Source organism: Carettochelys insculpta, chromosome 4 (genome assembly GCF_033958435.1).
Source record: "Carettochelys insculpta isolate YL-2023 chromosome 4, ASM3395843v1, whole genome shotgun sequence".
Classification (NCBI taxonomy): Eukaryota; Metazoa; Chordata; order Testudines; family Carettochelyidae; genus Carettochelys; species Carettochelys insculpta.
Genome location: NC_134140.1, coordinates 13,199,838 through 13,212,883, shown reverse-complemented (window position 1 = coordinate 13,212,883; position 13,046 = coordinate 13,199,838). Strand labels below are relative to the sequence as shown.

Below are 13,046 nucleotides of genomic sequence, written 5' to 3'. Positions count from 1 at the left end.
ACTAACTCCACAGGCAGGTTTTTGTGCAGGGCTGTATCACTGTGTGAGAGGGGTGCTGTAATGCTGCTGACAGTAATAATCTCCAGCGTCGTCTGCTTCAAATCTGCTGATTGTGAATGTGTAGTCAGTGCCGGACCCACTGCCACTGAACCGGTCCGGGATCCCGGAGGCACGGCTGGAAGCCCAGTAGATGAGGAGCTTTGGAGCTTGTCCTGATTTCTGTTGGTACCAGGTTAAGTAGTTATAGCCACCACTGGTGAGGCTCGAACTGGCTTTGCAGCGAATAGTGACTGTGTCTCCAGGAGACACTGCCAGCGATTCTGGAGTCTGAGTCATCACAATCTGCCCCCTGGAGTCTGAATTAACAAAGAGAATATAAATTAATGTGTGTATGTGTGGTCCTGTATCCACAGAGCATAAATCTAGATCATTTATGTACATAGCAATAGCATAGATAATAAAACAATATTTATGAATATCCCAGTGATTCATCTTTTAGAATGATATTTTAGAATAATGGTTTGAGCTCTTTTTCCCCAAATTGCTTGTATTTTTCTCCCCTGTAATTGCGATTAGAAGCCATTGTTTCAGAAACTGTTGCCACTAACAGTGGAACGGTTATGAGTCATTATAGAATATTTCTAGGGTTTTTTTCCATAGATTATTGTGGCTTCAATGATCCAGATCCCCCTTTGTGTGACTCTTACCCTGGATCCAGAGCACTAACAGCCAGATGAGCTGAGTCTGTGAGATCATCTTGCTATGTCTGACTGGCCTAGAGCTGATCCACAAATGATTGCAGTGACATGAAACATTTATACATGCTCAGAGCTGCATGGCAGTGCCCCTTGGGCGTGACATATACAAATTGTGGTTCACAGATGAAAATTCCCACCTGACCTAAATCATTCAGAAAAGGGGAAGCAAAAAGAGGCAGCGATGAACTAGGCAAATGCAACAAGCTGGACCCTGGGAAAGCATTGTCCCTGTTTGTTAAACCAGGATTTCTATTGTTAGCAGTGGTGTTACCCAGAGGTCTCTGTCCCTGTCCAGACCCACTGTAGATGAGTGGTGAACAATCCTATATTACATTATGTCTGTCCCTCACAGTGTATTGAAATGGCTTTTGTCAGGCTGAATTGGAAATAAATACTCTCCACTCCTCTTTGTTGCTTAGCTGCTAGTTTACATTTAATGGACTAGGAACAATTGTTGTCCTAGGAATCGCCTCTCATGGATGAATACAATGGTGTTGCTTGGAAATCTGCATCAGCGGATTTATGCAGGAAAGTGGGTAACTCCTCTCTTCCTTACTGGTCCCCACTGCAGTCTGTGATCACACTCTGATTCTTGGCTGCAGTATACAAGAAAAATCAGTGGGATAACAATGATGAACTATGAAATTTAGCAAACATAAGGATAACTCTTCTACACTGAAATACACATTTAACCCCTTCACTTGCTGCCATATGTATATATTCCATGAATGGTTTTGAGCTTCTTTGTCAGTTTGATATAGAAACCAACAACACTTTAATTGTGTTCTGTAAGCCACTCTGGCCCTGTTACTCTTCTTAGCCTGAACCCAGCAGCTGGGGAAGCAGGGACTGAAGCCAGGCCTACAGGAGCGCTGTTGTGTTTGAGGTGTACGGGAAAGCGTTCCTAGTGTGCATGAGGCTTTTATTAGCGAAACCACTCGTTCGTTGGTTTAGCTTATCGCATCCCCCACGGGTGAATCAAGCTTCGCCTAAAACAATGTGTTTTTGCTGGTGTAATCTAAATTTACAATTGAAGCTTTTACACCATCATTACATTGCATACAAATCAAAGCCCAATGACTGGCAGAGCCGTGCCTATGAGGTCGTATGTTGGCCTGGGAGGTCCTCTTTAGAGGCCTGTTGTGACGGAGCCTGATCTTGAACACAGTGCGTTCAACTGGAACACTCGTCACAGCTCCAGTCTCCAGGGGACTGTTGTGCAGTGTGGAAATATGCAAAACACTCGACTCAGAATGCGCGAACTGGAGGCACTCACTGTAACTGAACAGCATCCGGGCCCCAGTAGAGAGGCTGCACCTAAACGTCTGCACACGGTTCTTGATGAGCGAGTGGAGTCCTTAGATCAAATCTAGCTGTTAGTTGGTATCAAACCTGTGTGTCTATGTTAACTTTCTAAAGGGTTTCATATGCTTTTATGCAGCTGGGCAGCATGAGGCCTATGAACCAACAAACTGTATGTAAGCCCCCAGACTACTTAGTGTTTAAGTGGGGCACAAACCCCTGTGTGTGTTTTTGGCACTTTTGTGTCCAGCAGCAAGTTGTGGGGAAGCTCGTAGAACTCAAACTCCAGGATAGCAGCCAGGACTCGATAATAGTTTCCATGAAGCCAAACAAAGAACCCTTCGGCCCCTGCCTCTCATCCACTCTCTTCCTTGAAATCCAAGAACAGCCTTAAAAGAAGCCATGTGTTCAGAACATTCTTCTGGCATGCCTCAGAATGTCAGCTGGCCTGGGGAAGGGAAGTCACGCCAAGGTAAGAGAGACCAAGAGCAGACCTTAGGGACAGCGAACAAGCATCCTTATGAAACAACACTACAGCAAACCTCTGGCAGGCACTGCAGGGACGCCCCCCACCGAGCCTCCACTGTAGTGGATGAGCCCATCACTGGAGGATGCTGGAGCCTTTGTTTGGGAGGGCGCTGAAAGTCACAAAGCTGGGGAAGGCTGGGACTGTGATGAGAAGAAATGTTTCTTCTGAGGATCCCCAACACATTTATCAGGTTCCCATTGGATTCACTCATAGTCCGAGTAGAAGGGGGACTGGACCGTTTCTCCATGTTTCCCATGTGCCCCTCAAGGCTTTTCCACAGTGCTATGGACTAACATCACTGTTCATGTTATTTTTCAACAGAGCCCTTTTGGGGACCTAAAAAAGCCCATTTCTGGCCACTGCTGCGCTCTTGCAGTATCCATGTTCTCGTTCTCATTCTTTCTTCCCCGTAGCAGAGGAGCGTTGCCTGTCACTTGTAATGCAGCTGATGATTGTCATACCACTTGTCAATCAGGGCTGTTGGCATGGGAACCCTGCGAGATATTTGTTGGTTGCCTCTGCAGCGTCCCCAGCTCCTGTGAGCCCAGGAATTGAGGACCTCGTTCTTTTCTTCCCCCAATCTCTCCCACATCAGTGCTGCTCAGAGGCCCTGGGCTGAGCATGGCTCTGTTTCCATTTTGAAATGCCCATAGTAGAAGTGAGAATAATTCTTTGGGTTTGGGGAACAAAGTCATTTACCTCTGGGTAAAATACCAGGCGCCTAGTTCAGGTGAGGTGAATCTCTGAAATGAAAATCACTGCACCATGTATGGATTCACTTTCTGCTGCAAGCTGGGCGCAGTGGGAGAACAGTAGTGCTTATGGCCCATCCAGCAAAGTGTGTATATTCTAACCCAACCTCTGGCACCGCAGTTCAAGATGTGGAGAAATTAGAGAGGGTCCAGAAAAGAGCGACAAGAATGATTAAAGGTCTAGAGAATGTGACCTATGAAGAAAGGCTGAAAGAATTGGGGTTGTTTAGTTTGGAAAAGAGAAGATTGAGGGGAGACATGATAGCGATTTTCAGGTATCTAAAAGGGTGTCATAAGGAGAAGGGAGAAAACTTGTTCCTTTTGGCCTCTGAGGATAGAACAAGAGGCAATAGGGACTTAAACTGCTGCAAGGGATGTTCAGGTTGGACATTAGGAAAAAGTTCCTAACTGTCAGGGCGGTCAAACAGTGGAATAAATTGCCAAGAGAGGTTGTGGAATCTCCATCGCTGGAGATATTTAAGAACAGGTTAGATCGATGTCTATCAGGGATGGTTTAGACAGTACTTGGTCCTGCCATTGGGGCAGGGGACTGGACTCGATGGCCTCTCGAGGTCCCTTCCAGTCCTAGTGTTCTATGATTCATATCAAATGGTGGTTGTGGCACAAATAAAGTGAATATTTAACAGGCAGCTGTGACGTGAACTGAACTGCACAGCCAAGTTTTTATATTAGTCTGTATCACTGTGTGTGGGTTATCGTAACCTTGCTGACAGTAATAATCTCCAGCATCTTCAGCCTGTACACTGCTGATTGATCGAGTGAAATTGGTTCCAGACCCACTGCCACTGAACCGGGACGGGACTCCAGTTTGCAGACTGGTAGCAGCATAGATTAGGAGTTTAGGAGCTTGTCCAGATTTTTGTTGGTACCAAGCTAAAGCTTCAATGCCTATAACAGTAGTAAGGCTTGAACTGGCTTTGTAGTTGATGGTGACTTTCTCTCCTGGAGATACTACCAGGGAGTCTGGAGTCTGCGTCAGCACAATGTCCCCGGTGGAGTCTGAGGAGGTAAAATAAATGTTAATAGAATTTATATTGTTATATTTCAATCAAACTGAAAGGTACTGTGCGTTTCAAAATAGCCCCCACGCCTCTTTTTCAAAGTTATGAGAGTTCTGGCTATGAGGATGACATTCAGCTTGGGGTGAGTTTTCCATTCTAATCATTACTCTTGATCAGAGTGAAAGCTCATTGAATTCTCTGAAAGACTCACTTCATTTTCATGGGCTCTTACTCTAGACTGTAGTTTTGAAATACAGGGTTATTGTCTCCTAATTGCAGTCAAATGTGAAAAAACAAACAAAAAAAATGCCTCACTGGTTACTGCAACCCCCTGTGGAGTCTTTGGAGGTTAATATAGAACTTTTGTTAAGCTGTTGAGGAGAAATAGAAGAATGATTTTTTTTTTTAACTCTATACAGAGCCAGTTCCCTCTTCCTTTTGTCCTTACCGTGGATAGAAAGTGCTAACAGGCAAATCACTTGAGCCTGGGAGATCATCTTGATATGTCTGACTGGCCAATGTTGATCAATGAACTGCCATGTGTGACATGGAACATATATAAGAGATCAGAGCAGCAGGGGAGGATCACCTGGGTGTGAAAGATGCAAATTTTGGTTAGAGATAAAAATTCACTTCTGATACCCAATTGCCTCAGAAAAAGGCTCCAGTCCTGGGCTCCACCCGCACCCACTCTCTTTCTCGCAGCATGGGCCTGCCAGCTTGTGGCACTCAGATGGTGACACCCTGACCGAAGCAGCCTGGGCGTTTTGCTCGTGTTATCCACCCATAAGGCCATCTTTGAATGGGGTGGTGTTGATTTATGTGGGAAGTTTTTCAATGCACTGCTCACAGCTGGAAGAGTTGGGTGGTCTGTGTTGGTGGTCGGAGTTGCAGTCGTGCTTCCATCAGGCAGAAGGAAATGTTCCCTGTTGTTTTAGGTCCGCGATGAGATGAAATTCATATTGTAAAGCTGAGTAGAAAAGTTCAGCTCCACATTGATGATTCTCTTCGTCCCTCGGGGAGGGGCGGGGGAGTGACTACTAAAAGTCTCCCGCACAGTTGCCAAGGTGTGGGTACATGTTTGCAGAATCTGCTCTTTATGGTGCTTCATCTCCTCCTGTTTAAAGATGCGTCTAATCCACCAATCTACTATCTAAACTCTAGGCAACCCCATTCAGACAATTCCTTTAAAAAACTGCAATGTTGCCTTCAATTAGTGTATTAGTGGCAAGCACAAGCTTCCAACATAGCCAATGCATATGTCATGACAAACCCTAGACATCCTCCTGGTTTTCAACTACCATGTCATCTGTGGGTAAAGCTCAATCATTTCACTGTCAATGGGGTCTTCATGACCCTTTCCTTTGCTGCCATGGCCAGTTAGGAGAAGTAGATCATACATGTGCAAGCTGTTTCCAGAGGCCAACGTTGCTTTGTTACCTCCTGGGCTTGTATGGTTCCCTTTCCTTAGCTGTTGAATGGACTTGAAGGTCACATCTAAATATAATCATAATAAACAGATTCACTATTGTGCTGGGAATCTCTTCCCAAGGAGAACATCAAGGTGCTTTCACTTGGATAAATAAACTGTAGGTGTAATTTGCCCTCTTGATTCCTGCTCTTTTAGATTAGGTTTCACCTCAAACACACTAGGTTAATACCTATAAATGTAATGAGAGCCTTCACCTGGAATGTCCCAAGAGCTGATCAATTCTCAAACATGGTATTCCTTAAGCAGAGTGATATATGAAGGTAGCTTTGCTTGTATTTAACTTTTCTTTATGAATCTCACATAGAACTGTTTCTCATTTTAAGAGTAAAGGCAGAAATATATCAGAGGGGTAGCTGAGTTAGTCTGTATCTTCAAAAACAGTGAGAAGTCCTGTGTCACCTTATGGACTAACAGATATTTTGGAGCATAAGCTTTCGTGGACAAAGACCTGAAATGGTAACTTTTGAAAGTTAATTTGGAATTGTTTAAAATCACTTTGCAAGATGCCCCAAAGGCCACAATTGAGAAAGAAAGATACATTTAGCGTGGACAGATTTAGATTTATTTTTTGCAATTACAGCAGATAATTCTGAATTTTATTTTAAGCATGTTTAATTTTGTTGGCTGCATGAAATTTTTGGGTTTACAATTTTTTTATCAATTTGAATATTAACAGTTGTGGGAAATGAAGGGAGTGTCAGATAATTTAATGAAAGCAGATGTCATGATACAAAAAATTAAAGCTGAAATTCTAAATCGCAGAATTTTTCCTGTAATAAAATCTTCCAGTCCCACAGTTAGTTTTTTATTTGTGGGGTGGGAAAGAGCCCAAACCTTCAGATCTTTTATTACAGGTACTGGAATGTGTAATTATATTCTAGAGCCAGCAGACAATTTTGTGTCTATCTCTTTTATGCTAGAAGATAGGGACCCTTGTGTTCTTCCTCCACTCTTTGAGTTTTTTTTTCCAGTACCAAGAAAAAAGCTTGTGATCTTCATCACTCTCTCATGACATAATGCTTAAAATGTCCGAGTTAGTAATCTTTCAGTGTCCCTGTATTCAAACTTATCCTGGTTGGAAATGTTGTTGTTCTGTGTCTAAATTTGCTTTTGTCTCTGATTTCTAAGGTAGTAGAAATGTAGGCTATGAAGTAGCAAATTCTCACCTGAAATTGATGGCATATGCAGGCAGCAGATTCTAAAGGTACAAGCTGCATTAGTTGAACAGCTCTCGGGTGTTTCCTACATGAGCTATAAATTCGATTAGCCTGAGTCCAGTACTTCCCCAAGTTCAGTCTTTGTTTCTCACGTTTCCAGAAGCCTTCTTGTGTGGGGAGTGAAGAACAACAGATGTCACGTCCTGGTCTATATAGCATTGGCATGTGGTGCGAACCCTTTGTTTCAAACTTGGTTCCAAGACTAGTTTTTGAAAAACTACTGATGTTTGAAGATGGAATCGGACATATGATCTGGTCACGTGTCCTTATAGCGTCATAGCAGCCATTGCTTACAGGCTTTCTGGAGCATTCTCAAGTAGGCTTCCTAGACTGGAGGTAAGCTTCTTTTCTATTGGTTTTTTTTCTTATGGCCATCTTGAACAGGACCTTCCCCACCCATTATGTAGGCTGAAAGCATCCTGTGTAGTTGGGTTACTCAGGTCTAACTAAATCCAAAGTACACTTGAAATACAGGTACAAAGTCAATATTCATCCCTTCAGATACAAAAATAACTGCATACAAAAAGTATAACCATATTCAGCAAATCATAAGTTTTCTAATGGCATCTCACAGGACTTGTCTTGGATAAAATACATTGTAAATGTGCTATAAGCATATCAAATAACATCGCTATGAAGAAGATGGGGTTCCATGTCAGACTGTTTCTTGGAAATAGTGACTGGGACTCCGTAACTGACATTGTCAAAATATGCCCCCTAGTGGCTGAAACTTACAATCAAAATGCAAATTAGCATAGTTGTGTGATCCATCACAAGTGGCTGTATTGTGTTTATAAACAATTACACAAGCATTATATTTTGTGCCCAGGCATTGATGAAAATGTGACACCTAAGAGGGTTTTTTCAGTCTAATTCCTTGTACCTAGCTGCTAATAACGTTATTTCTTGTTATTTCTCCACCCCTTTCAGCTGGAAATGTTTGTGCTTAACTACCGTGTGATGGATTTAAGAGGTTCTCATTGGAGTTTGCAGACAGACTAGGAGAAAGGGGATTGGATCCATTCTCCACATCTCTGAATTGCCCTAGTGTCCCTCTTCCCAGTGATTCACTTATAATGTTAGTTGTTTCCCCCAGGAATTTCCCATCACCTTTCACATGTACCAATTTCCCACTCTCCAAGGCCCTGCATCTCTGCTTTGTTTCCATAAGCAATGGCTGCTACGATGCTATAATGACATGTGACCAGATCATGTCTGACTCCATCTTCAGACATGAGAGAGCCTTCCTAGGTTCTTCTCCTGTCACACCTTGTATCCACCAGATTGTTTGTTCCTATCTAAGATCTGGAAGCCCCAGAGCTCAGAGCATCACTTCTTTTCCCCATTCTGGCAGAGCTCACAGTGTAAAGAACTGGGCTGATCTGAAATGGTGACACTGTCTTTTTAGGGCAGTAAGTAGGAAGTATGTAAAGTAATCTAAAGCCAGAAGTAGGGAAAAAGGCCACCATTGCTGTGGAGAAGTTAAAAACAGTGCTGTGTGGAGGGAAGCTTCGCAAGCAGCAAACTCTGCTAATGTACGTATTATGGGTTACAGAGGGCAGGGATGCGTGTTTCTGGGACTGAAAGTTTGCCCCCTCAAATAACATGTAGCATTTGCACTGAGGTGGCTGTTTTAAGGAAGCAGCTGTTTCCACAATGAGACAGAACAAGGAGGTTTTTGTATTGGTCTGTATCACTGTGAATGGTAAGCTATAGCCTTGTTGGCAATAGTAATCTCCACCATCTTCAGCTTGAACATTGCTGATAGTGAAAGTGAAGTCAGTGCCAGACCCACTGCCTGTGAACCGATCTGGGATCCCAGAGGCACGGGTGGAAACGTGGTAGATAAGGAGTTTGGGAGCTTGGCCCGATTTCTGTTGGTACCAGGATAAGTAGGTGTAAGTGCCTGTAATGCCTGCACTGGCTTTGCATTTGATGGTGACTGTCTCTCCTGGAAACACTGCCAGGGATTCTGGAGTCTGAGTCATCACAATGTCTCCATGGGAACCTGAATTCACAAACAGATCACAAGTTTATACAAATAGAGATATAGTTAAGAACCCAACAGCACTGAGTCTTTCAGATAGTCCCATGTGCATCTCTACACAATGGGTTTCCCTAGTCAGCTGACCATGGTGGTAACATTGAGCTCCAGACACTGTTTCATTCTAACCCTTTTGCTTACAGCTCATATATTTGTGAAACCTCTTTTCCTTAATTTCCGTTAAAATAAGATGAAGATTTTCAAAAATCAGAATAATTCCTGGCAACTGTTTATTATTTCACATTAATATTTTGGTAATCCCCAAATGCTTCTGTTTTCATAAAGTTGTTCCAGACGCTGTACAAACCATAAGTAACAGTCCTGCCTACCAAGTCCCTTAATAACTAAATGGACTTTGATTGTAGATTACAGTTTATAGGTCAGTGTATAAAATGTCTAGAACTTTTTAAGATTTTCAGAAGCTCATTGTACTTTTAATTCCTCAAATTCTTTGAGTGTGATGCTTACCCTGGGTCCAGAGCATTAACAGCCAGATGAGCTGAGCCTGTGCAATCATCTTGATAGGTCTGAATGGTCTGAAGATGATGATCAACCTGGAATGAATGACCAGGACCATTTATAAGAGTTCAGCACCCCAGCAGAAGGTCGTTTGGGTGTGAAATATGCAAATAGGTTTCAGAGATGAAAATTCACATTTGGTCCATAAACAGGCACAAAAAAGGAAGTGAAAGGGCCATGGCTGATGTAGGCAAGTTGAACGAGTCACTCCTGGGTGCGAGTGTCTCTGTGTTAAAGTGCCGTTTGTTGGGATTAAGGGGAATAGATGTTCTAAGCATGGAGCTATTCCTGGAACTGTGGTTAATATCACTGTTACCCTGGAGATCTCACAACTCTGACACAAAATGGTGTGATCCACTGTGACCTTGAAACAGTACTGGGAGGTGAGGGTCTTCAGGGGGAGAGAATCCTCAGTTAGTAGAGGTAAATCCCAGTTACCCCAGTTGGTGTTGTTGCTGCTCATCCTCATCTACGCCTACAGAACGAAAAGTTTAGGTTCTGCTGAGTTGATATTTCCCAACAAAAAAATTGTTTTGTCAGAAAATTCCCATCCACCTTCAAGTCTCCCCTCCTCTTCAGTCAAGTATTTAACCTCTTTGAGGAAATCATCAATGCCAATAATATTTACTTTGACTTAATAAGCTGTTTTCTCCTCTCTTTAAAGGGTGAGTTCAGATGCATGGTGTTTGTGAAAATGAAGTTTGCTGTTATCCACCTCTGTCCAGTGACTGACTGGTGATTGTGTCCCTGTCTAGAGGAGCATAAATTGTAAATAAGAGAGATCTTTATTTTAGAAGATGGATAACCTGATGCAGAGAGAGTATTGTTGCATCCAAGGGTGTCTAGTGAGTTATGGGGGCCACGTTAACTCTCCTGTGGGCCCCCAGGGCTATGGTACTTTCTGGGGGAGGCTTGGGGGTTTGGAGTGCTGGAGGGGTCTCAGGGGTGGACAGGGGCTTGGGTTGTGGGAGGAGGTACAGTTTCATCGGGGGAAGGTGGTCCCATCCCAGAGCCCAGGGATGGACCATGAGGATGAGATGCATCTGGAGGTTCAGGGTGCAAGCTCTGTGGAGGAATTTGGGTGAGGGTCAGAACTGGGCCGGGAGATTGGATTGCAGGGCCTGTGAGGGGGTTTGTGTGCAGGAAGGGGCTCTGGGCTGGGGTAGTGGGTTGGGGTGGTAAAAGGGGGGCAGCATGTGTGCTCCATTAACAAAGCCCTTACGTCTGGGGGCTCCTGATTGGTGGCACAGCAAGGAAATGACAGGATCCCTGCCTGCCCTGGCTCCATGCTCCTCTACTCCCCAAGGTGTTGGGCAGGTCCAACCCTTAGGCGGAGGAGCCAGGCTACTTTGCAAAGTGCACACTGCCCATGCTTGCAGGTGCCAGCTGTGGCCAGTGGTCCTGGCCAATGGGAGTTGCAGAGCCAGTGCTGAGCGTGGAGTAGTGTGCAGAGATTCCTACAGGGGCATGCTGGTGGGTGCCCAGGTTCAGAGAGCAATGCCAGCCCACTGCATGGAGGCTTGTTGCAGGCTGGGTGAAAAGAAACAGCAGGCTGCGTCCATCCATGGGCACGTATCCCCCCACCCTGCTTTGGCCCAAGGCACTGGGCTGCAGCCCCTGAAGCCCCTGTGTTAATTCAGCCCTGAGTGGGGAAGTGGAAAATTGGCCTCGCAAGCTTTTGATAGTGAACTCATCCAGGTTCATTCCTCTAAAGTTGCCTCTCATTAGTCCTGAAAAAATTCCCATAGACTTCATTGCTGGTGTCGCTCACTTCCTGACGGCAGTATGTGACCCTGAGTAAGCATTCGCAACACCCCTCAAAATACCAATCTTCCGGTGAGAGTGATTTTTATGCAATTAAAGTAAAATTAACATTAAGGGCTTTTTCCTTCTTAGTGAAATCAGCAATGGCTGAGTTTGGTCCCGGGCTGGTAAATATTTATCTCTATTTACAAAGCAGATTTTAAATTACACTCTTAACTCTGCCTTGCAGGTTGGTCTGTTATTGTTAAGCAATGTGACAGGAAAGCTTATGTACAAGCTTTGGAAGCCAGAGATCCAATTCTAGCTCCGCCACTAGCTTACTGTATAGTCTTGGGCAAGGCACTGCACCCTTCTGTCTCAGTGACTCCTTCTGTAAAATGGGTGAGTGTGCAATGGTTGCAAGGGGTCAGCACTTTTTATGTGCTATTTATTAGTGTGTGAAATGTGGACCAGAATTTGTAGATAGAGAGATGAATGGAGAAGTGATTCAGGAAATGAAGGGTAGAGAGTCCTTCTCTGTCCCATCTGCGAGCAGCCTTAAGGACAAACATGCACCATAGGGTGGAAAGGGGGCCATCTGCTTTGGAGCAGGGATGCAACTGCTCTGTTTATTCAGTTTATGTAAGTAGTTTCTGGATGCTTTATACAGTGGTTGCCTTTTTTCAGTTGAAATATTGAGGTTTGTTTTTTGTGTGATGTTGACACAGCCCCAGCTGGAATGATTTAGATGGGGTCGGTCCTGCTTTGAGCAGGGGTTTGGGTTAGAGGACTTCCTGAAGTCTCTTCCAACCCTCCTTTTCGATGAATCTGTCATTGTAATGCTAGTAGGAAGTTGAATCCAGCCTTGTTAAGAGCATATACTCCTCAGTACTTAAAAGGAAGCCACTGAGTCAGTTAAGAATCAGCCTGTGAATTCTGATTCGTAGACTGACTCCTCTCCTGCAGTGAGGGAGCTGTAGAAGAGGAGGAAACAGGCTACAGCGGATGAGGCGTCCAAAGCTCATGGACACTCCCTCACCCTGAGCAGGCCCACTGCAGGGTGGGAGCGAAGGGGGAAAGGTACAGGGATCCAGGCATTTTAAAAAAGCCTGTCTCCAGCCCCCACTGGCTGCCGCCACTGCTGGTGTCACTCCCAGAAGCAGGTGCCGCAGGTCTGTGTGTGTGTGTGTGTGTGTGTGTGTGTGTTTCCATGTGCTCCCCCTGCCCCAAGTGCCAACTCCACAGTTCACGCTGTCCAGGAACTGTGGTGAATGGGAAATGTGAGGGTGATGCCTGTGGGTAGCCAGTGGTGTGTGGAGACCACCCCCCCCGCCACCTCCTGTGCATGGAGCTGCTGCTCAAGGGCTGGGCCATTTGCCTTGGGGCATCACCTGTGGTAAGCGCCAAACCCTTCTTGCACCCAACCCCCGTTCCCAAGCCTGGAGCCCAAATCTAAATGTCCTCCCAGAGCCCACACCCACTTCTGCAACCAAACTCCTCCCCTGAGCCCAACCCTTTGCCCTCCTCTGCACCTGAACTCCCTCAGAGTCTGCACTCACCACCTCCCCAGCCCAGCCTGGTGAAACTTGGGGGTGGGTGGGAGTGAGTGAGCGGTGGAGGGCGGGAGGATGGAGTGATGGGGGCAGGGCCTTGGATAAGAGGCGGGAC

At 45.0% G+C, this 13,046-nt stretch overlaps 1 protein-coding gene across 1 annotated transcript; it reads right to left on the bottom strand.

Moving 5' to 3' along the window:
• Nucleotides 1-3,981: 3,981 nt before the first annotated feature.
• LOC142012216 (uncharacterized) lies at nucleotides 3,982-9,633 on the bottom strand. Its single transcript, XM_074992071.1, has 3 exons — nucleotides 9,585-9,633; nucleotides 8,736-9,080; nucleotides 3,982-4,361 (listed from the first exon to the last, which is right to left on the bottom strand). Exons 1-3 carry the CDS (start codon nucleotides 9,631-9,633, stop codon nucleotides 3,982-3,984), a joined length of 774 nt encoding a protein of 257 aa, XP_074848172.1.
• Between the last annotated feature and the right edge of the window lie 3,413 nt (nucleotides 9,634-13,046).

What these genes read in the sequence shown, in the direction of transcription:
- LOC142012216 (XM_074992071.1), bottom strand. Translation starts at nt 9,633, where the DNA reads ATGATTGCACAGGCTCAGCTCATCTGGCTGTTAATGCTCTGGACCCAG. An exon ending in GTTAATGCTCTGGACCCAGG is followed by an intron (nt 9,081 to 9,584) that starts GTAAGCATCACA and finishes TTGTGAATTCAG; the next exon opens with GTTCCCATGGAGACATTGTG. An exon ending in TACAAAAACCTCCTTGTTCT is followed by an intron (nt 4,362 to 8,735) that starts GTCTCATTGTGG and finishes TTACCTCCTCAG; the next exon opens with ACTCCACCGGGGACATTGTG.